Source organism: Podarcis erhardii (genome assembly GCF_964252035.2).
Source record: "Podarcis erhardii genome assembly, chromosome: 14".
Taxonomy (NCBI): Eukaryota; Metazoa; Chordata; class Lepidosauria; order Squamata; family Lacertidae; genus Podarcis; species Podarcis erhardii.
In genome coordinates, this window is record NC_138503.1 from 29,399,258 (window position 1) to 29,411,989 (window position 12,732).

At 50.3% G+C, this 12,732-nt stretch overlaps 1 protein-coding gene across 2 annotated transcripts; it reads right to left on the reverse strand.

Moving 5' to 3' along the window:
- Positions 1–428: 428 nt before the first annotated feature.
- On the reverse strand, positions 429–12,732 carry TUBGCP4 (tubulin gamma complex component 4). 2 transcript variants are annotated; one of them, XM_081840548.1, is made up of 18 exons: positions 12,541–12,732; positions 12,181–12,435; positions 11,472–11,576; positions 10,302–10,355; positions 8,383–8,439; positions 7,950–8,029; positions 7,551–7,752; positions 6,888–7,053; positions 5,297–5,421; positions 4,527–4,577; positions 4,286–4,391; positions 3,905–4,012; positions 3,448–3,586; positions 3,108–3,285; positions 2,797–2,931; positions 2,032–2,148; positions 1,500–1,639; positions 429–989 (listed from the first exon to the last, which is right to left on the reverse strand). In XM_081840548.1, exons 1-18 carry the CDS (start codon positions 12,715–12,717, stop codon positions 974–976), a joined length of 2,211 nt encoding a protein of 736 aa, XP_081696674.1. In that variant the 5' UTR covers positions 12,718–12,732; the 3' UTR covers positions 429–973. The 2 variants fall into 2 exon arrangements, with proteins under 2 accessions (XP_081696674.1, XP_081696675.1); XM_081840549.1 differs by lacking the exon at positions 11,472–11,576.

Genomic DNA, 12,732 nt, shown 5'->3' on the forward strand with positions numbered 1-12,732 from the left:
TGTAGATGGCCTGTCCTTTTTATCCCTCGGTCCATGAGCGGTCTCATTCAAGGGTTCCCTAGAGTTCCTTACTTACTTATACCAGCCTACACTCTGTGTAGATGCAGACTAGGATCTGCCAACAAACGTGGAGGTGTTTACACATTGTTGGTGTAGTTGCTCATGGGTGGGAGGGGCAATCTTCTTGTGGAGACTCTTGTCCCTCAGATAAGAAAAAAATATATACACAGTGGATTGGGCACTAGCTAGAGTTCTTCCATGGTACGCTTTTGCTGCTGAACTTGGAAGAGTAGAAAGAAACGTGTGGGCTGGAGAAAAAAAGCAAAAATAAGACTGATGGCAGAAGAAAATGAAACAAATAGGGGTGGAGGAGGGCAGGTTACCTGAAAGGCACCAGCAGTCTTGCACCACTTGTTTATTCTCCTGCACCAAACCCCACACACAAAAAAGTAGAAAGAACACTTTCATTGGCAGACTCAGCCCAGAATGGAAATATACGGTATCTTCTCCCTGCTTCCGTATTTAGAGACACCAAATTACATTTTCAAAAAAGCAACTTTCCTGCAGTTAATCACACTTTTCCATTAAGAGCAGGTCAACGCTCACCCTGATTTGTACAGTGTAGCTCCTGGATGACGAGGGCAATGAGAGAACCTCCTTTGCTCGCAGCCTTACTTGCAGTGCTAGCAGTAGAAAGAGCCAAATTCGCTGACAATTGACAGCAGCATTTGAAAACAATTCAAAGTCAATGCTAAGCAGCACTTTCACTTCCGGAAAAACATGCAGCATAAGGAGAGCAGCACTAGAGACACATTTAATGAAGCGCACACTGACAGAGTCCTTTCTGAGTGCCAGGATGAGGTCCCAATATCTCTCAGCACCTTCCCCTCCAGAAGTCAGAACATGTATCCTGACCAGAGCAGGTTTGCTTCCCAGAAAAGGTGGCAACGGCCTTCATTGTGAGACTGGTGGTCTATTCTAATCCCACACTGTAGAGAAAGAAGGGGCAGTTAATTAGAGGAAGGGCTGTGTGGCTGCAGCAGGGAGAAGGGTTGTGTAAATTGGGCACAGTAGCCAAAACTGCATGATGTTAGAGATGCACACACAACCAATTTCATATTATTTACAGACCACAGTGTGCAAAGTTTGAATTGCATTTTTTAACACTGCACACAGCTGGTTATAAATACATTTATATCCCACCTTCTAGGTCCCAAAACAGAAACAGCGGAAAGTCTAGATTATGCCTAATCATCACATCCCTCTCACCAACAGCTCTCAAATAGGCTTAAGACCTTGTGTGTTTCTGGTTAGTAACAGGCCTGTGTAATTAAAGATTCCCAGTCCTTGGGAAACCTTAAGCCCTAGAAGGCAAGGAAACCCAGGCTAAGGATGGCTGTAGACGAGTCCACATTCAGGCAGAGCCCCCCACCTCCCACCACCAGCAGGAATATAACTAAAGGGGCTTGTGTGGTTTCCTGGCACTTGCCAAGGCCTACCTGCCCAAGGTGCCTCCAGCCTGGGTATAGTATTTGTTGTAGTCAAGACGTAACAGCAACTGAGCCAAGTCTGAATTGATCTGGTGATTGTGAACGCTGGAGAGGATCTTGAAAAGGAGTGAAGACTGACAGCTGAAGCCCTGCAAAGGTAAACGGCACCCATGAGCCATAAATTGAGAGCTCTGCCTTAGCAGAAAGGGCTGAACAGAGAGGACTAGAAGGCCACTCGAACCCATATGGGGAGGAAGCATCCCAGGCAGCTGCCCCACCTCATCGCTCACCCTTTGGGAACTGCTGTCCTGGAGGAGGAAAGGCCTCAGCTGTTGCTGCCAGTATGCCACAAGGGCCTGACCAAGGCTGTTTCTGATGAGCTTCATGGAAGAGCAATGGCCAGACTTCTTGTGTTCCTACCCCCACCCCATGCTGAATTCATCAGAGAGCTGCCTGCTCTGAGTTTTCAACATGCTTCCACAGGAGAGATGCCCCAAAAGCTTTGGGCGATGTTTTTCAGGTAGAAAAGTGCAAGGCGCACCTTGGCCAGGATGCTCAACTGGGCTGTCCCCCGCTCATCCAATGGTCCCCGGTTCTGGCTGACAAGTGAGCAGAAGCTATGGCATAGATCCAGTATTTCATTCAGACAGTGGAAAGCCTGCAAAACCAAAGAGCAGAAAGGAGATGGAGGGCCTCACCAGAGCAGAAGCTTCTCGTCTTGCCCTTCCGCAGCCTGAGATAATGACAAGATTCAGCAGGATTATTGGATTGGTTTACTCAAACTATTTCACTTCTTGCTTAGTAGAGCAATTCTTAAGGTCTAATGGAGCTGATGCAAACAATCAAAACAAAACAAAAATCTTCATACACTGCACAGCAGCTACCAAAGCCCGAAATTTCTGTTCAAGCATCATAAGCTGCTCTAAACATGAGTTTCCAAGACCAGTGAACATTGATAGGCTTCTCCAGATTGCCAAATGCTACCAAGTCACCAGGAAGACACTCCCCCCAAAAAACACATGATGAAGGCAAACTGACACAGTTGCAGTTCATTTATTTTCTATCCTGCTTTTCTATACAGACCTGTACCTCATCATTCACTTTAGCAGGTAAGGGCTTTGGTTGTGCTCATGGCCAAGCAACACAGCCATGTTCACAAGGGTCTGGCTTTTGCTTTAGTTCCTTCTTGCCGTGTTTGCATTGAAGTGAGCTAGGAGTGCTGTACTGGATGGGCATTTGGACTGTTCGAACAGGACCAGTTCTTCTCCTGGGGACACAAGGCAAACAAACTATGGGGATCACTCACTGGTTTCAGCAGAATGAAGGACTGTGCTAGGAGATTGCTCAAGAAGTGATCATGTGCCAGTCGAATGCTCTCAAAGTCACGGGTGGAGTTGATCTGCTGCAGAAGTTGGGAGAACTGAGACTCCAGAACATCCACCTGAGGATACGGAAAAGTGAGGGAGAAGATACTGCCTGCTGTTTCCAGTCATTTCCAGCCACCAATTTTTGGTGGGAAATTTAGGGTATCGCTGGGAGAACTGGCTGGTGCATATCCCCTGGAGGAGTAGCACTGAAGCCTCAGAGTTAGCCCCTGAGACCTGTGTTGCTGCTCACCTGCAGGTAGTACTGCAGATTGTCTACAAGGAAAGTCATGTGATGGCGCAGTTGCCACTTGATGGCATCTGTCCTGTTGGATTCCAGGCGCTTGCACCACATCTGTAGAGCCCAGCAGTGCTGCAGTTCAGCCTGGACTCGACGCACACTTAGCAGGTACTTGAAGACCACGTTGTACCTGCAAGCCAAGAGGAAGGCAAGCAAAAGATAGCTGGGTCAGACCAGGCCAGCCATCTCCTCCTCCCACCCAGGAAATGTGTGCTCTGCTACAATCAACCTCTGACACCAAAATGCCACAGAATCCACCTGGAAACAGAAACAGGGATAAAGCGGCCCTCACTTTTCCAGGACGGCAGGAGTAAAGAGGATATGCAGGGGCCACTGCACTCTGTAGGAGAGCCCCAGAGCAGCCCAGCCTGATGCGGGGGATTCATGGGGAGACAGTTCCCGAGAAGGCGTATCTCGAGCTTGAGCGGCATCTGAAAAGGAAGGCAGGTGGGCAACAATACGGCTGCAATCCTTGCTGGACCCCACCCTCCTTCCCTGCCACCCTCCTTCCCTGCCACCCTCCTTCTCATTTTATCAATGGGCAGCCAATGCAGATGAGAGACTTGCTCCAGGCCAGCCAGGGGGTTGATGAGACTGGCCTTGGCTTTGAACTCCCAGCTTCCCAGACCTAGGGCTGCCATTTTGCCTCTGTGGAACCAAATTGGCTTTGTGGCTCTGTGCTTATAGTTGTGGTGGGGCCTAAACCTGCCCTGCTCAGGGCTGCTTGGCTCCCTGGCACCAGCACCCACCTCGGTGCTCCTTTCCATAATAGTGGATGGTCAGGTGAAGAAGAGGAAGCAGGTTGTCATCATCAAGCAGCACTTTGTGGGCAGATTGCTGGAAGGCCACATTCACATCTGAGGAGGAGAGCCAGACCAGAACGACTTATTCCAGATGAGTGCACAGTGAGCAAGGAAGGCACAGTCACCTGTTTCCACTCTCCCACCCCCATGCCCTTTTCAGAGTTTGTGCCACAACAGCTTACAGAGCCAAACTGTGCCTATGCAGAGCCAAGAGTTTTGGTAGAAAGGCTTGAGAAGCAGGTAAGTATCTGAGTAGAGAGTTGTCGGTCTGATCCACCAACCTCACCATCTCAGCCTAACGGAGAAGCCAGATCCTATGAAACTCACCATGTTCTGTCACTGCGGTGGGAGGTGTCTTCAACATCTGCTGTGCGGTGTCAATGAAGGCCTGAAACAGTTCTCCTCTCCCCAAGAGATAAAAATCTTTAATAATCTAGAAAGGAGGAGAGAATGACTAAATGCATCGGGATACAGAACCCATGGGCCCCTTCACTGGCAGGAGTGGGTCTCCTCCTGCACAAAGAGAGAGGAAAAACTTTGGAAGCTCCATATGGAGATTTGCATGTACCTTCAGTTGTCCTATTAAATCTGATTCTTCCACCATGAGCTTCCATAAGTGCTAAGGGAGAGAGAACAGTCCATCAGCATCAAGAACCAGGGATTCTCAGCAGCAGCAGCAGCAGCAGCAGCAGCAGCAGCAGCAGCAGCAGCTGTGAGCACCTTCCACCCCACTGCAGCCAGGACTTGATCTGTTTGCTTTGAGTGACAGAGACTACTTGCCCATTGCTGGGCAGGCTCTCCATGCTCTATATGGCAGGACTGACAAACAGCCGGTATATGGGATATTGTAACAGTTGAGGCTTTTTAAAAGCTTAATTATTGTGCAAGGTGCATTAGCAAAAGACAAATGTTAATTCTGGATCCCCACCTGTCACCCCTCCCCCCACACCAATTAGACTTTTGAAAAGCAGGAGAGAGGACTAATATCACCCCACTCTATGCATTGATCTGCCATTAAAATCAAATCTCCCCCACAGAGATTAGGCTTTATTAAAGCTTTTATTGTTGCTAATGGGAGCTTTTAACATAGTGAGGCTTTCTTGAGAGGGGAGAGAATTCACTAAATGGATGCTGGTGGTGGTGATGGGGCTGCTCTGGCCTGGCCTGGTCCTTTTGACTCCATCCCTGCCACTTTCCCAGCATGTAATCCCAAGAAGGAATGTGGCCCTCAGCCTGAAAAAGGTTTTCCAGCAAGCTCTGGCCAAGGGGTTTGCAAACGGCTCCCTGCTGCTACTGCACAAAGAACTTAGCACATGCAACTCTAGAGCTATGGCTGACCTCCGCCACAGTGCTCCGTATCCAGTCCACCACTGTCTCAAAGTCCACCAGGTTGAAGAGAGGCTGCTGTTTGAGGCGATGCAGCTCAGCCGCAAAGGTGTCCTCCTGGTTCTTCAGGATGGAGCCTGTGAGGCAACGGAAGGCAAGGAAGAGTGGCCTAACCTGGACACAAGATGTCAGTCATGGCCTCCATCAGCAGAGCTTTGCAGAGGACAAAGGCTGTTCAAGGCTGCACGAAGATCCAGCTTGGAAAAGTGGAGGAGAGGAAAAGGGGAAATTGCTCTCCCACTTTTTCAAGCGAGTTCTTGAATAGGTCAGAATTTAATACTGGAGAGTGTTTGAATTGTAAGAATTTGAAGCCTTTCAAGCTCCTGAAACACACTGAGCTTCAATGAAGTTTTGCATCTGTGAGCACCAGAGCCTGTTCTCCTTTTTGCTTTGTGGCTGACAGATGCCAACAACCCAAGCTTATATAGTAGACGACCAAGATGCTTCAAATATTTTAAACAGATGGAAATGGAAAACAGCTTCACTCCAGCCCACTGAGGACTGTGCAGTGCATCTGATGGCAGCAGATGCAACTACAATTTGGGAAACCGGTAACAAAGCAGACAATGGAGGTGGGCTGAGGACGGTCTGCCTTTGTTTTCTCCTGGAAACAGCTGGCTGGTATTAAGTCAGAAAACCTCTTGCTGTTCCAAAGTGGCCTTCCTGAGAGGAGGGCACTGTGGCTCCAAAATATTTTCAGTGCTTCCCAGTTGTTCTGTATTAAGTACAAATACCAGAGCTAGGAGGAAGCAGGTCCTATACACACACACACACACACACACAGCAGCCATCAGAAAGCAGCCTGAGAGCTAGACCCAGCAGGAAGAAGAAATTTTAATTCACTGTAAACATTAAAGGCACCTCCTTGGGGGCTGTATTGGTGAGGCAAAGCACCAACAGGGCCTCACTTTTTCTTTTCTTTTTACCAAAAGCTGTGGAGCCACCATAGTAGGGACACAGGTGGCATTGTGGTCTAAACTACTGAGCCTAGGGCTTGCCAATCAGAAGGTCAGCGGTTCGAATCCCCGCAACGGGGTGAGCTCCCATTGCTCGGTCCCAGCTCCTGCCAACCTAGTAGTTCAAAAGCACATCAAAGTGCAAGTAGATAAATAGGTACCGCTCCGGCAGGAAGCTAAATGGTGTTTCCGTGTGCTGCTCTGGTTTCGCCAGAAGCGGCTTAGTCATGTTGGCCACATGACCTGGAAAACCTATCTGCGGACAAACATCGTCTCCCTCGGCCAGTAAAGCGAAATGACCGCTGTAACCCCAGAGCCATTCACGACTGGACTTGGGGTCCTTTACCTTTACGGAGCCACCATACTCTACCCCAAGGAAAGAGTGGCAGAGCAAGGGGGAGGGGTGGCTTGAGTGCTTTACAGGGAGGGTCCATTCCATCTTGCGCAGACACCTGGTGAGGCATCCCAGCACTTCTCTGCTATGTCCCAGGGTGCCCTTATGAATGGACAGCCAAGAAACAACCACCCTGCAACTTTCAATCCTTGCTCCCCCCACACAGAATGAAATGAGGCAAAGTGTCTCCTACCTTTTTTGGTAAGGCTCACATTTTGACTCTCAAACATCTGGACAGACTCTCCCACAAAAAGGATCTTCTCAGCAACTCGCACAGGGATGTAGGATGGCAGCATTTCAATCCGCAGAGAGAACTGCTTTGGGGATGGTGCCAACATGTTCTCCTCTTCAATCAGCCGCTGTTGGAAGGAGAGGTGAAAATGGGGGAAAGTCAAAGAACCCCACACACAAACGTGGGGGCTCCAAGTAGAAAGCTCCGCCCCCAATCCTGAGGACTGTCCATTGAAGGGTAGGTATGTGTTAAGACTTAGTTGGAACCACCAAGCTGTGTCAGCGGGGAGCGGAGCATGATTCTTGATCCATGAAACAATGGCTGAGGAGTCAGAAAAGAATACTTGAGCTATCAAAAAATAAAGTTCTAGACCCAACTACAAAAAGATGACTGGAGGGGACTGAACAGGTTTCACAAGGCAAGAGAGCACCTGGCTTGATGGCTGAGCATCTGCTTTGCATCCAAGCAGCCTTGCATGTCCAACCCCACAACAACATCTCCAAGTGGGACAAGGAGAAGATTGTGAAGCCCTAGGGAGGGGCTGCTAGGCAGTGTGGACTATGCCGAGCTAGAGGGATTGGGAGGCGGATTCAGCTTCCTTTGTATCTAGCACCCAAACCTCACCATGTCCTGCAGCTCTCGCAGCTGTTTCCCCGTCAGCCCTCCGATCCCCAGGTCCTCCTCCTCCTCTTCGGGCTGGGCAGGGACAGACCCTGAGGAAGGGCCTTGCTTGATGAAGAACTCCTCATGTTGGTCCAGAAGCAGCCCATGCAGCATCCAGGCAGAGAGTTGCTTGTACATGGCAGCATGGCACATGGCCAAGACCCTGGAGGGGGGGCACAGCAGCAGAGGGAAGGGGGCTTGACCAGGCTGCAGCCACAATGGAGCTGGTGCCATTGGTGGCTGGGGACAGGGAAATAAGCACCATCCAAGGCAACAGTGGGACTTTAACTTATTCAGGGGACCCATAACCTGGCATTCCTCTTTAGCGCTTGGGCAGGAGCCTCCAGGAGGGTTTCTTACTTTTCCAAAGCACGGCGCACGGGTGGCAGGCCACCTCGGCTGTGTCTGTGAACCACCTCCAGGATTTGACAGCCATGAATCTGCAAAGGAAAAGCAGATCCCTTGCAAGAGCTGACGTTGCCATATCTTCCTACAACACTGGCTGGCAGCTGGATTATGGAAGGTCCAGAGACCAGCTAGCCTAGATGGAGGAAGAGGAGCCCATCTTAAGCTCCTCATCCACATGCAGGCAGCATTTCCAGCTCCCTGCTCTACTTTTCTGTGGATGATGGTACCAGAACTTCTACTTCCCATTTTTCACCTCTACTGAGGTGAGAGAAATCAGCACCATCTCAGTTACACACAAGATTTGCCCTCTCTTTTCAAATCAAGCCAGGCAGGTGCCTATAAAAAGAGGGCCACCACCAAGGGAGATCAGGATTCTCAACTGTACCTTCTGGGTCTTTATTTGCTCCACCACAGTCATCAGTGAGGGGAAAAGGAGCTGGAACTGCAAAACAAGAATCAGATGGTGAGGAATGATTTGCTAGTTTGAGACAAGGATGGGGGAAAAAGAGAACAGAGTGTTGTACTTAATGTGACAGACAAGATCTTTTTCTAATGTGGGTTGGGAATCCTCCTATGAGCTGCTCCTCCCACTCACTCCAATAGGGAAGGCTATACAGAACAGTCTGTGTGGGAAAGAGCCTTCCCTAATTTCAGTGTCACACAGCAAAATGGAAGTATCTTCCTTCTTGCACAGGGGCTTCATTTGTGTGTGGTCTTCATGCTTTGTCCCCCCCCCACCCCTGCAGTTGGGGCTCCCCCTCCCCCAATAGTCTACCTAAATAAGTAGACATCTACTAAGATTACCTCCCTAAATTCATTAATTCTTCAAGGAATGTTATTTGCCCCCTTTTAAGGTGCAGACACTGTACCTGCTGTGTAGGAGACACTCAAAGATAAAAGTGTCAGATTTCTCTTGCTTAGGACATCAGAAATTGGAACTGGTTGCCAAGATTCTACTCACAGAGGTTCACTCTGCCACAGTATGTTTCCTAAACCACACACAATTACTTGCACCACACTTTAGGTTTTTGCAAACTTTCTGCATGATCAGGATTATGTTCCTTAAGATAATGCCTGTGCAAGCCTTTTTCTCAAAACAGGAAAGGAGAGGCCTTCCATGTTGCCTATTGAACATCAGGCAAGGGTGCAATAACTAACAAGGATCAACATCAATGCAGGCTATAAATGCAGTTCGGAAAATTAAGCTTCCCTTCAGACCCAAAGTACATATTAATTACTGCACAAAAGATCTGCCACCTTAATGAACCAGTTGGAGGAGACTTGTGGATTGCAGCCTCCTAGTTTCTCTGCGTGTCTACAGAGTTTCCTTGTGAAAAGCTCTGATGCTGCTGCCGCCAACTGGGATGGGTCCAGAATTTTGCTATTATCACTGAAAATGGGCATCTGCCTAAACTAATGTTACCTTTCATTAGGAGGCCCTTTGCTCATAGGTAGGGTACTTTAGCAAAAACTGAACTTGCCTAGGCAGCCCCCTGCCCCACAAGAATGTGGTCTGATTAACCCCCTTGTCTTCCTTCAGTGCAGCCTGCAATGTAGAATAATTTTCAGTGGAAGGCAGCCAACATTGAGTTAAGAGTGATGCATACATAATTATCCCTAGGCAGCACTCCTTTCTCTTTGACAGGAAGAGAGACTGAGTCCCCTGTCAGGATCTTGCCTCTCCAAACTGACTAGTCCCTAAACAGGTAAATAAAGGTGCTCTGGGGTAAAGCTGGTAAATGGCCCCTCAGATGGAGCCAGAGCTCTTGTATAAGACCCTCCATTCTCATATTGTAGCCACTCAGGATGATAAACTTTTTATCTCTCTTTCCAAGCTTCCTGTGTCCCAAGAGCCTCTCTCTGAGAGACTCAAGAAAATACTCGCCCATTGCTCACACTGGCAGTTCACAGGATGTCCCTTGGGGCAGGAGGGCCCTTACAGAGATTGGGATAGCCTGAGGGAAGGAAGAGAATCTTTGCCTTTATGTAGGTTGTGTCAAGGCTTGCTCCTGCCTCAGATTTTTTATTTGTTCCACTGCAGGAAAAGGATCGGAGACAGGAAAGTGGCCGTGGAGCCCCATCCCTTGTGCTAGAGCTCCAGGGCTCAGCGAGACAAGAGCAAGAGCAGTTGAGGTCCTGCCCTTCAAAACAGACCTCCAGACCTTATTCAAGACGATCAGTGTGAACTAATACAGCTCACTCATATAGGCAAGCCTCTTTTCAGCAGGCAACCATGAAGAGAAGGCACCATCCAGAGAAGGCAGCTCCTCTAACAGAAGGGAGGTATGGGCAGGGAGAACTCACTTGATCCAGCGAATAATTGACATGCGAGATGGTAAGGTGAGGATCGGCCAGGAACTGCAAAAAATGAAAGGTAGGGGTAAGAGACTGGAGTAAGACTTTGTTTTGACTTGTTGTTTTGCAACTCCTGAGTTGAACAAGCAGGGAAGGAGCACTCCCTGGAGCTTTTTGAATATAGCAGTTATGGTGCAGGTTGGCTTATCAGGTAAGCACCTGCTGGGTCTGGAACCACCTCCAGGCTTAGCACCTGCTTCTGTGGAGAAGGGAGCTTCCTCCAGCCTCAGCTTTCAATATTGCATTAAGCTCCTCTTGCCCATTCTCTCAACTAGCCTTTTCTCACCACCACCTCCTTCTGCTCCTTGCCTGCTCCCCCCCCCCCAGAAAAACCCATGTTGCTGCCTGTTTGGGAGATTCCTTCATCCTCTTCAATTGTGCTTTCCCTGCTCTTGCCTTCCAGTACTGTGCACCTGGGAGCTCATGAGCTGGTGCTTTGGGCATCATAGTCAATGAGTTGCCCCAGTCCTGCACTCACTCTGGGCTCATTTTGGGTCTGTGGCTGCTGCCGACCCTTGACTTTCACCCAGAGTACTAGGCTGGAACTGACTGGCTGCCAGTAATCAGATCCTCTGGGACGTTTTAGAGCTTGGTGTTAGAAATGCTGTCCTTTTATAGCCATGTCTCTCTTTCCGTGCCCCCCACCCCCACCCCCACAGCTCAGGAGGTAGCTGCAACCAGTTCTTCTCTCTGAGCTTCAATTTTGCAACTGGCTCAGATGGGTGGATGCCGTGACTCTGCTGCTTACCAGAAGAGAAGCCTGTCTTCTGTTGCTTCGAGGGGCCAACACCTCCTCTGTGGTTTAGCTGCTACAGAGCTACACAGCCATAGTGCTGGAATTTAATGCTCATCAGCATTTTTGTCTGCATGGCTAATGATTTTGTCTCTGTTTATAATGAAGGACATCATCAACAGATGCAATTTGATTGGTATTCTCTCTGCTAAGCAAGCAAGCAGTCATTTATGCTCTATTCTTGTACAATGTCTAGTTGTGGGGTGGCTTAGTGAAAAGGAGTCATGAATACAGATTAACAAACCACTATTAGTGGCAAAAACCTGGATTTGATGGGCAGAGCATCATGCAATATTTACTACAGAAACCCACTGTGCCCTCCTTACCTCCTGCTCCAAGTCAAGCAGGGCCTGCCGATATGGACGCAGCACGGCATCAAGCCCAGTGCAGAAAGCCCGCAGATAAATCCCTTGCTGGGAGGGGTGCAGATCCTGAAAGTGGATCAAGGAAGGGTTAATCTCCTGGCATGCATAAGGCTCTAGAACCACCTCTATTGCCATGAGTGGAAGCGACCCAAAGCAACGCAACCCCCCTGTCCCTCCACTGTTCTGGGACTGCATCCTGCCACAAAAGCCCTTGCACAGGAGGTGCAATTAGGAGAAGGGCTTGTTCAATAAATGAAAGCCTTGCTTTTCAAGAAAGCTCCTCCGCAAACATCACTGTTTTTTGACAGCAGTATTACAGTACAACGTTCTTCCATAAAAGTAGCCAAAAAAATGCCCAAGGCCCAGCAATTGAAAAAAGAAAGCCAAGGGAAAAATTAACCTCGGAGGATCTCATGGACAGGGATGTGAGGCCCTTCTAGGTAATGAGAGGCAGGAGGGAGAGAGATATGGAGGCGGCCGGCTGCAGCCCTTGATGTTCTGGCTCTTTGGGGACTCGAGAATGGACGGAGAGAAACAGCCTGTGAGGGAAAGGGCCGAGTCGCTTCCGCAGAGGGTCACTGCCCATAAACGGCCGGAGAAGGGACAGGCAAGCGGGTAAAAGTGGGGGCCTCGCTTGCCTACCTCTGCACATGCTCAGGGGACCGCTCACCTGCGGCTGCACGGGCAGGGCTGCTGCTGCTGAAGGGGCTGACGGGGCGCCGGGGGGAGGCTGCTGCTGCTGCTGCTGCTGCTGGCCGCCCTGCGAGGGGCCTCCTTGCGAGGGCGGCGGCTGGACGTGCTCGGCTGCGAACTGCTCGACGAAGTCGCTGAAGCGAATGTAGAAGGCGCCGAGGCGGCAGACGCGGGCCAGGAGGGCGGCCTCGCTCGGGTGAAGGAAGGGCGGCAGCAGCGGCTCCTGAGGCACCTGCGGGAGGGGAGGGCAACGAGAAGCCGGTTAGGGTGGGAGGCGGCGGCGGCGGCGGCGGCGGCCTGGGGCGCCTCTTCCCCAAGGGCCGGAGCGGGACGCCACCTGCAGGCAGACGCTGCCGCCGCCTCCAACGGCGACGAAGAGGCCTCCGGTGTAGCCGCGCAGCGCCAACAGCAGCTCGTGGATCATCGCGGCGGCCGGCGAAGAGCGAACGACGGCGCCCCGCAAGGCCCGACGGGAAAAGGAGGGGGTGCGCGCGCCTACCGCCTCCGAGCGCATAGAGCTAGCAAAAGG